Here is a 13,081-nt window from a genome sequence, read left to right as displayed (position 1 = left end):
CTGACCCCTAGTGGTGTTCCCCCCATTTTGTATGTGAACATCGGGTTCTTTTTCCCCACGTGCATGACCTTGCATTTTCCTATGTTGAAGCTCATTTGCCATTTTTCGGCCCACTTTTCCAGCTGTGTTAGATCCTTTTGGAGATCTTCGCAGTCTTCCCTGGTTTGAGCCCTGCTGTATAGTTTGGTGTCATCTGCAAATTTAATGACCTCACACTTGGTACCCGCCTCTAGGTCGTTTATGTAGATATTGAACAGGAGCGGTCCTAGCACCGACCCCTGCGGAACTCCACTCGTGACCCCTTTCCAGTCTGAGTAATGGCCCTTTATGCCAACCCTCTGCTTCCTGTTTGCCAGCCAGTTTTTGATCCATCGGTGGACCTCACCTTGCACCCCGTGGATCCATATCTTCTTAAGCAGTCTCTCGTGTGGTACCTTGTCGAAGGCTTTTTGGAAGTCAAGGTAAATGATGTCTATAGATTCCCCTTTATCCACCTGGCTGTTCACCCCCTCAAAGAAGTACAATAAGTTTGTGAGGCATGACCTGCCCTTGCAGAAGCCATGTTGACTCGGTTTTAGCTGCCCATTTTTTTCGGTGTGTTCACAGATGCTGTCTTTAATCAGTGCCTCCATCATCTTTCCCGGGACTGAGGTCAGGCTCACCGGCCTGTAGTTTCCTGGGTCACCCCTTGAGCCCTTCTTGAAGATGGGCGTAACATTTGCTATTTTCCAATCCTCCGGGATCTCTCCGGTTTTTAAGGATAGGTTGTATATCTGTCGAAGTGGCTCCGCTATTTCGTTTTTTAGTTCCTTGAATACCCTTGGGTGAATGCCGTCCGGACCTGGCGATTTGTCGCTCTTTAGTCTATCTATCTGCCTGAGTACATCTTCTTGGCTTACCTCTAAATTGACCAGCTTATCATCTTGGTCTCCTATTGCGATCTCCTCGGGTTCCAGAATGTTGGTTGTATTCTCCATCGTGAAGACTGACGTGAAGAACTCATTTAACCTGTCAGCTATCTCTTTCTCTTCTTTTACTACTCCCTTTCTGTCTCCATCATCCAATGGTCCCACTTCTTCTCTTGCCGGTTGCTTCCCCTTGACGTATCTGAAGAACGACTTGAAGTTTGTTGCTTCCTCTGCCAGTCTCTCTTCATATTCTCTTTTTGCTTTTCTAACCACTCGGTGTTTTCTAACCACTCGGTGTTTATGCTGAAGTTTGTTGATATTCACAAATATTTGTTATTTAATTGTAACAAATAAGATAAACACATTTTTTTTTTTTTTAAAAAGAGACTTTCCTTTACTAAGTATATTAGGCAGTTGGGAAAGGCTCTTCCAGTCAAATTGGAAGCTGGCACTGAGTCCAGAGCAGAGCTCCTTGATGCCTTAGATTCTCCCGAACTACCCTCCAAGAGAATCCTCTTTCATATCTCCACAGACATCCCTTCTTCTTCAGGAAATCGAAGCTATACTTTAACTAAATGCCATAGTAGTAGTTCCCCCTTCTCAGAAAAATTAGGGGTTCTAATCCAGGTATTTCTTAATTCCAAAGAAGACAGGAGGTCTTTTTCCAATTCTTGACCTCCAAGACTTAAACAAATATCTTGTCAGAGAGAAGTTTCTCATGCTATCTTTAGGGACACTGTACCCTCTTCTAGAATGAAATGATTGGCTATGCTCTGTAGACCTCAAAGAGGCCTACACACACACATATCCATACATCATGATCATAGAAAAGTTCTGCATTTTTGAATAGCTCATCAACACTTCCAGTACAAAGACCTGCCATTCAGCCTAGCTTCTTCTTCAAGAGTATTCACCAAGTGGCAGCAACCTTACTTACTCACGGGTTTCAAGTGTTTCCTTATCTGGACGATTGGCTGATAAAAGCTACATCTCCTTAAGCAATATACTCGGAAACACAGTTGACGATAAACTTTTCTGCAGCTTCTAGGGTTCGAAGTCAACTTTCCAAAGTCACAGCTTCAACCCTCTCAATTATTGCAATTCATAGGAGCACTACTTGACACTATTAGTCTGTGGGCATTTCTACCTCTACAAAGACAAGACACCTTACTTCATCTTTGCAATCAGATCTCCAATCTGCAAATCATCTCCTCAAGACAAATGATCTGTCTCATAGGCCACATGGCATCCACAGTTCATGTTACCCCCTTCATATGAGTTCATCTCAGATCAGCTCGGTGGACTCTAGCATCTCATTGGTCTCAAGCTCTCAATCCCTTATTCCAAAGGATCACAGTCACCTCACCTCTTTTGTCAATATCTTCCGTCAAATCTTTCCAGGGGTCTGCTATTTCATGTACCCCCACATCAGAAATAACTTATCACAGATGCATCCATGTATGCTTGGGGAACTCACCTGGACAATCTCAGGACACAAGGTCAGTGGTCTGCTCAAGAAAAGATATTCCACATCAACCTGTTAGAGCTGTGGGCAATTCAAAATGCTCAAGAGAGTCTTTCCAACCAAGTCCTCTTTGTTCGAATGGACAGTCAAGTAGCAACTTACTACATGAACAAACAGGGAGGAACAGGCTCTCCCCCTCTGTGTCAAGAAGCCAAGCACTTTTGGAACTGGGAAATTCCTCGAAACGTATTTCTCAAAGCCATATATGTGCAAGGCAAACAATACTCTAGCTGACAAGCTCAGCAGATTTCAACAACCATATGAGTGGACTCTCAACTCCAAAGTATTGTACCACATCTTCTCACTATGGGGGACTCTTCAGATAGATTTGTTTGCGTCTCCTCTCAACAACATATTGCCTCAATTCTGCTCCAGACAGTACTCTCCTCATCGTCTCGAAGCAGATGCATTTCTTCTGGATTGGACAAACAAGTTCCTTTATACATTTCTGCCAATCTCTCTCATTCTCAAGGTCTTAAGCTCAAGCATGAATCAACCACCATGATCCTGATAGATCTTGGCCCAGACCTTGGTTTTCCCTTCTACTTTAGATAAGTGTCAAGAATCCAATTCCTTTACAGATCGTTCCATCTCTGCTCACTCAGAGTCAAGGATCTCTTTTATATCCTAATCTGCAATCTCTGCACGTGACAGTTTGGTACCTCTGGATCTGACTTCATCAGATTTCAATCTTTCTGAATCATTACAAACCATTATAGCTGCTTCTAGAAAGCCTTCTACCCAGCAATGCTGTCAACAGAAGTGGACACACCAAGAAGCTTCCTCCTGTTCTCTTCCTTTAGTGTTGGATGACCTTCTCCATTTATCCAATTCTGGACTGAAAACAACTTCGGTCAGAGTTATCTCTGTGCTTTCCATGTTGCTGTCAACAATAAACCTCTGTCCACTCATCCTCTTGTTTCCAGGTTTACGAAAGGACTTTTCAACTCCAAGCCTCTGCTCTAGTCACCTCCAGTTGTCTGGGATCTTGATGTAGTCCTAGCAGTTTGATGAAATCACCATTTGAACCACTGGCATCTACTCATTTTAAGTTTCTCACTTGAAAAGTAGTCTTCCTGATTTCTGTCACGTCTGCCCGAATAGTGAATGAACTTCAAGCGTTGGTTCCTGACCCACCATACACAGTATTTCATCATGACAAGGTGGTTCTTTGGACACATTCTAAATTTCTTCCAAAAGTAGGCATGGAATTTCACCTAAATCCATTCATTGTGCTTCCAGTTTTCTTCCCAAAGCCTCATTCTCATCCTGGAAAAACAGCTCTTCATTCATTGGACTGTTAGCGTGCCTTGGCGTACTACATACAAAGGACTAAGCCACACAGGACTTAACCTCAACTGATCATCTCCTTTGATCCAAACAGACTGGGCCAGCCTGTAACCAAGAGAGCTATTTCAACATGGCTAGCGGCCTGTATTTCCTTTTGCTATACTCAGACTGGGCTGCAGCTTGAGGGACGTGTTACAGCACACAAAGTCTGAGCTATGGCAGCCTCACTAGCTTTCTTACGTTCCTCACCCATTGATGAAATTTGCCAAACAGCTACTTGGTCCTCAATTCACACATTCACATCTCACTACTGTTGAGAATCCTATTCCAGATGAGATGGACGTTTGTCTCCTTTCCATCGCAGTAAGCTAGGGAGTCCCACATGTGAAAATATGCTATCTGCTTGTCCTAGAATAAAGCACAGTTTCTTACCATAACAGGTGTTATCCGGGGACAACAGACAGGTATTCACAACCCTGTCACCTCCCCTGGTTGGCTTCTTAGCTTGCTTACAGAGCTGAGGTACAGTGAGCCAACGTTGGGCAGGAAGGCACCCGCGCATGTATTGGTGCGGGCAGTCGTGAAGTTTCTGAAAACTTAAAGTGCAAATACACTTTCACCACTGTCTGTACCAGGCGCCATGGATGACGTCGCCCACATGTGAGAATATGTGCCTGCTGTTCCCGAATAACACCTGTTAAGGTAAGTAACTGTGCTATCTCTCTCCCTGTGGCAGGCAGACATCTTGACCATTAGTTATTCTCATTAAAAATACATGATTGAATTAACTTGTCTCTTCTTTGATATTTTTGGGCCATAGACTAAAGTCCACCTGGTATTGTGCTAGGTTCCTAGGTAGACTACCCTGTGACAAATAGACTAAGTTCAGTGATATGTAGCATATATTTTTGTGTGAAGAGAGAAAGACCTCACACCAAACCCCACAAAAACATTAGTACTGTGGGTCCCTTTTTTCTCCTCACACAATATATGTGAGGTTTACCGTTGAGCTCGATCTCTTGATTAGATTTTCTTTTCCTTTATAATCACTCAATTTATATTTTGATTGAATTTAGATTGCTTTGCTATTCCTCTTTGAAAGAATCTTTAAGACGAGAGGGACATGATTAGAAAAAAGATGAATGATTTAGGCATCTATAGACTGGATGAGTCAAAATGTCTCACTCCCCCCTGCATAGTCAGTTCATTCTAGATTCCTTAATAACACAATGACATAAAAGCTAAATTGGTTTCTCTATAAGGCTACTGATGTGGTCTCCATATATGCTGTTCCATTCTTACATCTGTGTGCTTAGATGTATTTTTCCTTTGATTTTTGAGGGTTCTTATGATAAGATAAATCCTAAGCATAGGAAAAGTTCTAGGCTTGTGGCCTATCTATTATAGTAATGTGTGAAAATAAACTTCTCTGTGATCGATGTTTCTGGGACAGGTATATTTTAATAACCAGACCTACTACGTGGACAGATATATTGAGGTCCCGGTTTTTAGAAGGGTTTCGTTCTTTCCTGAAGATTCTGTCCTGCATGCAGGTATGTTTTCAGCTTTTTCTTCCAAAGTCTAGCAAATTTAAAACATGCTCTCATAACTGCAATATATACCTCCTGTTTTAATGTACTGCCTTCTCTCTGAATTTGCCATATCCATATTGTTAAATGTGATAAAAGACTGGTATGATTGTAGCTTTTGTTGAGTTATAGGAATTAGTGATGCAGTGTTTCATTTCTATTTTTGTGAACAGTATGCTTGCAATAAGTCAGCCAACAGCATTTGAAAAGAGTGAATTCTGCCGTGGATAGATGTACTTTATTTACTGATGTGACAACATGTTTATGCATCTTGAGGGGAACACTGGGCCCTGTCAAAGTTAACATGTTTCTGTTGCGGATATACACGAGTCCATACTTGAGCTGTTGATTCTCATTTCCCACGAACTGCAGAAGGATATCCCTTTAAGAACTTGATAACTTCACTTCTGCAGTAGAGCACAGCACCCTCTTCAGTTATTCCTTCTGCAAGCAAACTCAGAAGGTGTGTTTTTCTCTGCTCGGTTTTTTCTTCATTATTTTCATTTTTTTCCGCTGAATTTTTTAAGTTCCTTGTGGCTTTGGTGCTTGGAGGTCCCCTGCTCAGGTATACTCTGCAAACAACAGTCCATTAAAACACAACAATGTTTCTGTAATATGTGAACTAAAATACAACCCACCCGCTGCCAATACAAATGGACTTCCCTACAGGTCCACCATATGTGTAGGAAATCCCCCCTGCCTACAGTTGCACCAACAACGATCAGAGCCCACCTGAAAAATAGAAAACAGCCGCTCAGAGGTATAATATCACCTGTAATACATTTTATAGCAATTTTCTATAAAATTAATGGATAAAATCAATTTCAACAACTTTTGATACAAATCATCCCCACTAGGCAAACTAAGCCCGACAGGCAAATCTTGTTCCCAGGCCAATTTATAAGGGTCAATAGGGGATTCCCTTTTCAACAAAGCCCGATACAAGCGAGAGAGTCACCCCCTCCCAGCCCCATCCCGGAGAGCTTGCTCAAGCCAAGTGTCGCCCAACGAGATCTCCCAAAAAGCCCACTTGTAAAGATAAGTAGATAGAATCGGGAAAGATCCCAGAGGACTGGAAGGTGGCGAATGTTACACCAATCTTCAAAAAAGGTTTGAAGGGAGATCCGGGAAACTACAGACTGTGAGTCTGACCTCAGTACCGGGAAAGATGGTAGAGGTGCTGATAAAGGACCGCATCATTAATCACCTTGATGGACATGGGCTGATGAGGACCAGCCAGCACGGTTTCAGCAAAAGCAGATCTTTTTTAACAAACCTGCTGCACTTCTTTGAGGGAGTAAACAGATAGATAGACAAGGGCGAACCGATCGACATTGTATATTTTGACTTTCAGAAGGCATTCGACAAGGTTCCGCATGAACGGCTACTTTGGAAAATTGTGAGCCATGGAATCGAAGGTGAAATACTCACGTGGATTAAAAACTGGCTGGAGCATAGGAGAGTTGGGGGTAAGTGGACAATACTCGGACTGGAAGAGCGTCATCAGTGGGGTGCCGCAGGGCTCGGTGCTTGGACCCATGCTCTTCAACATCTTTATAAACGATCTGGACATAGGTACGAAGAGCGAGGTGATAAAATTTGCAGACGATACGAAGTTATTCAGAGTAGTGAAGGTGCAGGGGGATTGTGAAGATCTACAACATGACATAATCAGGCTCGAAGAATGGGCATCGACATGGCAGATGAGATTCAACGTGGACAAGTGTAAGGTGATGCATGTCGGTAAGAAAAATCTCATGCATGAATACAGGATGTTCGGGGCAGTACTTGGAGAGACCTCCCAGGAAAGGGATTTGGGAGTTCTGATCGACAAGTCGATGAAGCCGTCCGCGCAATGTGTATCGGCGGCAAAAAGGGCGAACAAAATGCTTGGAATGATAAGGGGATCACGAACAGATCGGAGAAGGTTATCATGCCGCTGTACCGGGCCATGGTGCGCCCTCACCTGGAGTACTGCGTCCAGCACTGGTCACCGTATATGAAGAAGGACATGGTACTACTCAAAAGGGTCCAGAGAAGAGCGACTAAGATGGTTAAGAGGCTGGAGGAGTTGCCATACAGTGAAAGATTGGAGAAACTGGGCCTTTTTTCCCTCGAGCAGAGGAGATTGAGAGGGGACATGATCGAAACATTCAAGGTACTGAAGGGGATAGACTTAGTAGATAAGGACAGGTTGTTCACCCTCTCCAAGTAGGGAGAGCGAGAGGACACTCTACAAAGTTGAAAGGGGATAGATTCCGTACAAATGTAAGGAAGCTGTTCTTCACCCAGAGAGTGGTAGAATACTGGAACGCTCTTCCGGAGTCTGTCATAGGGGAAAACACCCTCCAGGGATTCAAGACAAAGTTAGACAAGTTCCTGCTGTACAAGGACCTATGCTGGTAGGGCTAGTCTCAGTTAGGGCGCTGGTCTTTGACTAGAGGGCCGCCGCGTGAGCGGACTGCTGGGCATGATGGACCACTGGTCTGACCCAGCAGCGGCAATTCTTATTTTCATATGAATCCCTATCCGCTAAGCCATATTCCTCCTGCAGAGTATGAAAAGAACGCATAGACTGATTTTCCCAAAGTTGTCCTAACATGTGGAGACCTGCCGGAATCCAGGAATGGCGAACAGAGTCCTCCTGACCTGGTGAACCGGCAGGCAAAGCTACTATAGCCATAAGAGAAAAAAAAAACTTATGCTCCGGAAACATCCGTCTGTGAACCGCATATCAACATTGTAGAACAGCCTGCAAATATGGATTAGGTGTTTTCAAGGCCAAACACAGACGAGCACTCGGCACCCAAGGTAATATACATAAAGACACCTGCAGAAGAAAGTTCTGTTCAAGATGGATCCAAGGCCTATTTTCATATGTGACCCACATGACCACTTCCTGCAGTAAAGCTGCCTGATGGTAAAGCCGAAAGTTGGGGATCCCCATACCCCCTTCCAATTTAGGCTTATATAAAATACTCCGGTAAACTCGTGGCGGCTTCTTCTGCCAGATATATGCAAAAACCTTATGCGATAAGAGACGAAAAAACCATCAGGTAAGAGAATGGGAAGAGCCAGAAAAACATAAGTTGAGGCAAAAGCATAATTTTAATAAACGAAATGCGGCCAATCCAGCTAAGGTTCAAGCCCTCCCAACACTCAAGATCAGCAAACAAGGCATGCAAGCGCTTTGGAAAATTATATCTATACAAATGGGTATGATCTCAGCAGTAAGATTTACTCCTGAATAAGTAATAAAATGGGCAGCCCAAGTAAAAGGAAAGGCAGACACTAGGCGCCGTCTGCAAAGTGATATTTAAAATTTCCGACATGGCCATATTTACCTTAACCACAACAGGCAAGGACCGTTCCGGGTCACGCAAAAAAAGCAAGATATCATCTGCATATAATAAAATTTTATGTTGATAGGCACCTAAACAAATCCCCTGAATCTCCTCCTGATGACGAATCCGACTCGCAAAAGGTTCCATAGAGAGCGCAAAGAGCAGGGGGGAGAGAGGGCACAGTCTTGGCGTGTCCTACGTGCCAAAGTGATAGCTGGTAATAAAGTCCCATTAAGTTTGAATCGGGAGAGAGGGGCGTCATACAGCAATTGAAGTCAGCCATAGAAACGCAGGCCAATACCCATTTTACGCAAATACACCCAACTCACCCGGTCAAATGCTTTTTCAGCGTCAAGGGATAAGATGAAAGCAGGGAACCCTCCCGACGAACATGCCACATCAAGTGTAAAGCTGATTTAATTTTATCAAACGGTTGTCATCGGAAAACAGAACCCGCTTGATTGAAATGAACTAATTGTGGCATATAGGCCTGTAATCTCAAGGCCAAAACCTTAGAAAAGATTTTATAATCAACGTTGAGCAGCGAGATTGGCCTATATGCTGCACAAGAGGATGGATCTTTACCCTTCTTATAAATCAACGTCACTGCTGCAGTACACTAAGTGGAAGGTAATGGATGGGTCGCATCAAAATGATTAAATACGCAAACCAAAACTGGTACCAGCAACGCTCGGAAAGCTTTGTAAAATTTATTAGAAAACTCATCTAAACCTGGAGCAGTATGCAAGAAGAGAGAATGTACAATGTCCTCCAATTTAGCTGCAATGATAGGTCTAGATAGTCAAGCTGCTTCCCCCTCAGAAAGAGCCTCTTAGGGGATCTGATCTAAATATTCCTCAATCTCTGGCTCCCAAGAAGCCGGGTTCTCCTGATAAAACTCAGTATAAAACTGCAAAAAGGCATTCCCCATATCCCATATGGAAGTACAGCGGGCCTCCTTGGAATCAATGATATGGGAAATATTGTTGCTGGTGGCTCGAATTGTCAATTTATGGGCCAAAAGCTTACTGCCTGTATCATTATATTCAAAATGTTCTTGATGTGTCTGCCGCAAGGCTACCTCAGTGCTAGCCAATTCCAGAGCCTTCAAATCCAGATGTAATTTAGCTAATTGAGCATTATCCTGGGCTGATCTACGGTGCCCCTTGACCCGCAACTCAAGATCATAAAGCTCCTGTCTTTTGGCCAATTCAGCTTTCATTTTTTCCTTGTTAACATGGGCCTGCAAAGCAATTATTTTCCCCGAAGTACAGCTTTTAATGCTTCCCATAATAAAATGGGATCAATATCGTTAAAATCATTCAGTTCAAGATAGTCTGTAATATCTTTAGTCAGTTGAGTCACAGCAGAGGGGTCCGCCAATAAACTTATCATTAAAGCATCAGTAAGCAGCTGGACGGGACCCCCTATCTCCCACTAACTCAAACTTATCTGCCAAAATAGTAGGATGGATCTCACAGCGCTGTATGGAACGACAAAAAGTCCCATCCCCAACCCAGTAGTCAATGCGAGAATCGGTATTATGCACAACAGAATGATATGTATAATCGCATTCCCTAGGATGTTTAAGACGCCAAAGATCCTGGAGTCGCCAATGTAAAAGCAGAGTTTGCAAGCCTTTACGAGCAGCTGGCGCAACTGAGGACTTACAAGAGAAGCTATCATAGAGAGGATAAAACACCAGATTACAATCTCCCCCCAATAGCAATAAACCCTCTACATATGGTTGAAGGGTTTCATCAAGATGGGTGAAAAACTCCCCCTTTCCTGAATTAGAGGCATAGAGATTACAAAAAGTATATACCTGACCAGCAATAGACACACAGAGCAAGATATAACGCCCCTCCATGTCTCGTATCTTTTTCAACACTTGTATCTGTAAACTATTGTGTAGAAGAATAGCAACCCCCCTAATTTTTTTAGTCTGTTGATTGGAGGCAAAATAAATAAAAAAAAACCCTCGGGGGACGCAACAATTTGAGCTGTTTGGCATGCCAGCTCCTTATAAAGGAGATGACACTTCATTAGGACATTAAGCCTCATTACATTAATGGACACAAATTTCAATGCGCACATATGATCACACACAAAACGAAACCCCAGCCATAAACTCTATCAACCTCCCCCCCCAAATACCACAAGATTATCCCCCCTCCAACCCCAACCCTTAAAACTCCCCACCCATCTCAAAGTCCCACACAAGAGAGCACTAACACAAAGGACAAAAAAAAGCACACTCCTGTGATCTTAGAAGTAGAGAGCTGCACGGGAACGGGGACGACTGGAATCCCATGGGACCCGCGGGGATCCTGCGGGTTCCCCCTTTGGGTCACGGGGATCCCATTGGGACATCCCCTAGGGTCGTAGGGATCCTGTGGGGATGCCCCCTAGGGTCATGAGAATCCCATGGAGACCCCCCTCGTGGTCTCAGGGACCCCGCGGGGTTCAATGCAACTCGAGCCCCGAGGCTTGTCTTCTTTTCCTATCTGCCCTGCACAGCACACATAGCCTACCGGAAGTCTTCCCCGATGTTAGCGCTGATGTTGGAGGGAGGGCTTACGCAAAGACTGCCCTCCGACGTCAGCGCTGACATCGGGGAAGACTTCCGGTTGGCTATGTGTGCTGCAGCAGGGCAGGCAGGAAATAAAAGACGAGCCTCACGGCTCGAACTCTATTTGGATGAGAAAGTTGGTAATTTGTTGACAGATATGGGACAGAAGGAGATCAAACTTGGGAGGCAAACGCGGAACACAAAAAGGGGGGAGGGAGTGCGTTTTTGGACACAAGGCATGAACTTGGAAGAGAGGAAGGGAGGGAAAGATGCTGAGGTGGGGGAGGGAATGTGTTTTTGGACACAAGGCATGAACTTGGGAGAGAGGAAGGGAGGAAAAGAGATGCTGAGGTGGGAGAGGGAGTGCGTTTTTGGATACAAGGCATGAACTTGGGAGAGAGGATGGAGGAAGGGAGGGAAAGAAGTGGGGGAGGGGAGTGCGTTTTTGGACACAAGGCATGAACTTGGGAGAGAGGATGGAGGAAGGGAGGGAAAGAAGTAGAGGAGGGAGTGCGTTTTTGGACACAAGGCATGAACTTGGGAGAGAGGATGGAGGAAGGGAGGGAAAGAGGTGGAGGAGGGAGTGCGTTTTTGGACACAAGGCATAAACTTGGGAGAGAGGATGGAGGAAGGGAGGGAAAGAGGTGGAGGAGGGCGTGCGTTTTTGGACACAAGGCATGAACTTGGGAGAGAATATGGAGGAAGAGAGGGAAAGAGGTGGGGGAGGGAATGCCTTTTTGGACACAGAAGGCATGAACTTGGGAGAGAGAAAGGGAGGGAAAGAGATGGTTATGTACACGGGGAATGGAAGAAAGGAGAATTTTTGGTCATAGGGAGGGAGTGAGGTACAGATGAGAGGGAGAAATATTGTGGTGGAATGGACAGATTGAAATGGATGCAAGAGGGAGGAATGTTGGACATAGTGGTGAAGGGAATGTAGTGAGAGATGCGGCATGGTGCTGGAGAGGGGTGATAGAAGGAGAAATGTTGGGCATGGGACTGGTGGGCAGGGGCGAAAGATGAGAAAGGTATAAATGCTGGACCATGGTAGGAGGAACCAATGGACAGCAACAGAAGAATTTACAGAAGATGGGAAAGCGGAAAAAAGAAACTGGGACCAACTTTATGGAAAAATAAGTCTCCAGACAACAAAGGTAAAAAACGGAATTTATTGACTAAAATATGTTAGCTTTGGGAAATGTATATACCAGATGTCTTTGTATTGTGTTCAAAAGAAAAAGAAATGCATTTCTGGTTTTATTTCTACAGTGTTGAAGTACTTGCTGACCCTTGCTGTGACTGGTAGGGATCCCCAAGCACCGCCAGCAGAGGACCTCCTCTAGAGACGGCCAGAACTCCCCTCCACCAAGCACAGCAGTCGCTGGCAACATCCATGAGCCACCGAGGTGCCAGCATCTGTGACTCAGGGACGCCACTACTGCCTGCCAAGCTTGACAAAAGGGACCCCCGGCCAACTGCAAAGGAAGTCCTCAGCTGACAGTTTGTGGGTTCTTATCAGCTGAGTATTTATATTTTATATTTACATTAGAGGCTCTGGTAGAAACCCATTTACAAAGTATGTATTCTTCCCAATTAATATTTCCAAATTAATAAAGTGTCTTTGCTTATTTGTAAATGGGTCTCTACCAGAGCCTTTAATTCAGTAGCATAATTAAATGAAATAACTATTTCTGAAGTTTATAGGGGCAGGCGGGGACGAAGGGATTCCTCGCGGGGACGGGTGGGATTTTGGTGGGGATGGGTGGGGACAGGTGGAATTTCTGTCCCCGCGCAACTCTCTACTTAGAAGGTAAGGGCCCTTCTCCATGCGCCCTCCCACGACTAGCAAGTAG

At 44.5% G+C, this 13,081-nt stretch overlaps 1 protein-coding gene across 4 annotated transcripts in view; it reads left to right on the top strand.

Annotated features, from left to right (window-relative positions):
* The window catches only part of UBR1 (ubiquitin protein ligase E3 component n-recognin 1), a 531,921-nt gene that overhangs the window by 135,670 nt on the left and 383,170 nt on the right, over positions 1-13,081 (top strand). For all 4 annotated transcript variants that reach the window (XM_033952836.1, XM_033952835.1, XM_033952834.1 and 1 more), the window contains exon 13: positions 5,177-5,276. In XM_033952836.1, coding sequence (XP_033808727.1) covers positions 5,177-5,276 — 100 coding nt within the window. The remainder of the gene's footprint in view (positions 1-5,176; positions 5,277-13,081) is intronic.

The sequence above is a fragment of the Geotrypetes seraphini genome, chromosome 7 (genome assembly GCF_902459505.1).
Source record: "Geotrypetes seraphini chromosome 7, aGeoSer1.1, whole genome shotgun sequence".
NCBI classification, from domain to species: domain Eukaryota; kingdom Metazoa; phylum Chordata; class Amphibia; order Gymnophiona; family Dermophiidae; genus Geotrypetes; species Geotrypetes seraphini.
Note: the sequence above shows the minus strand (reverse complement) of the source record. Positions and strands in the feature narration are given on the sequence as shown.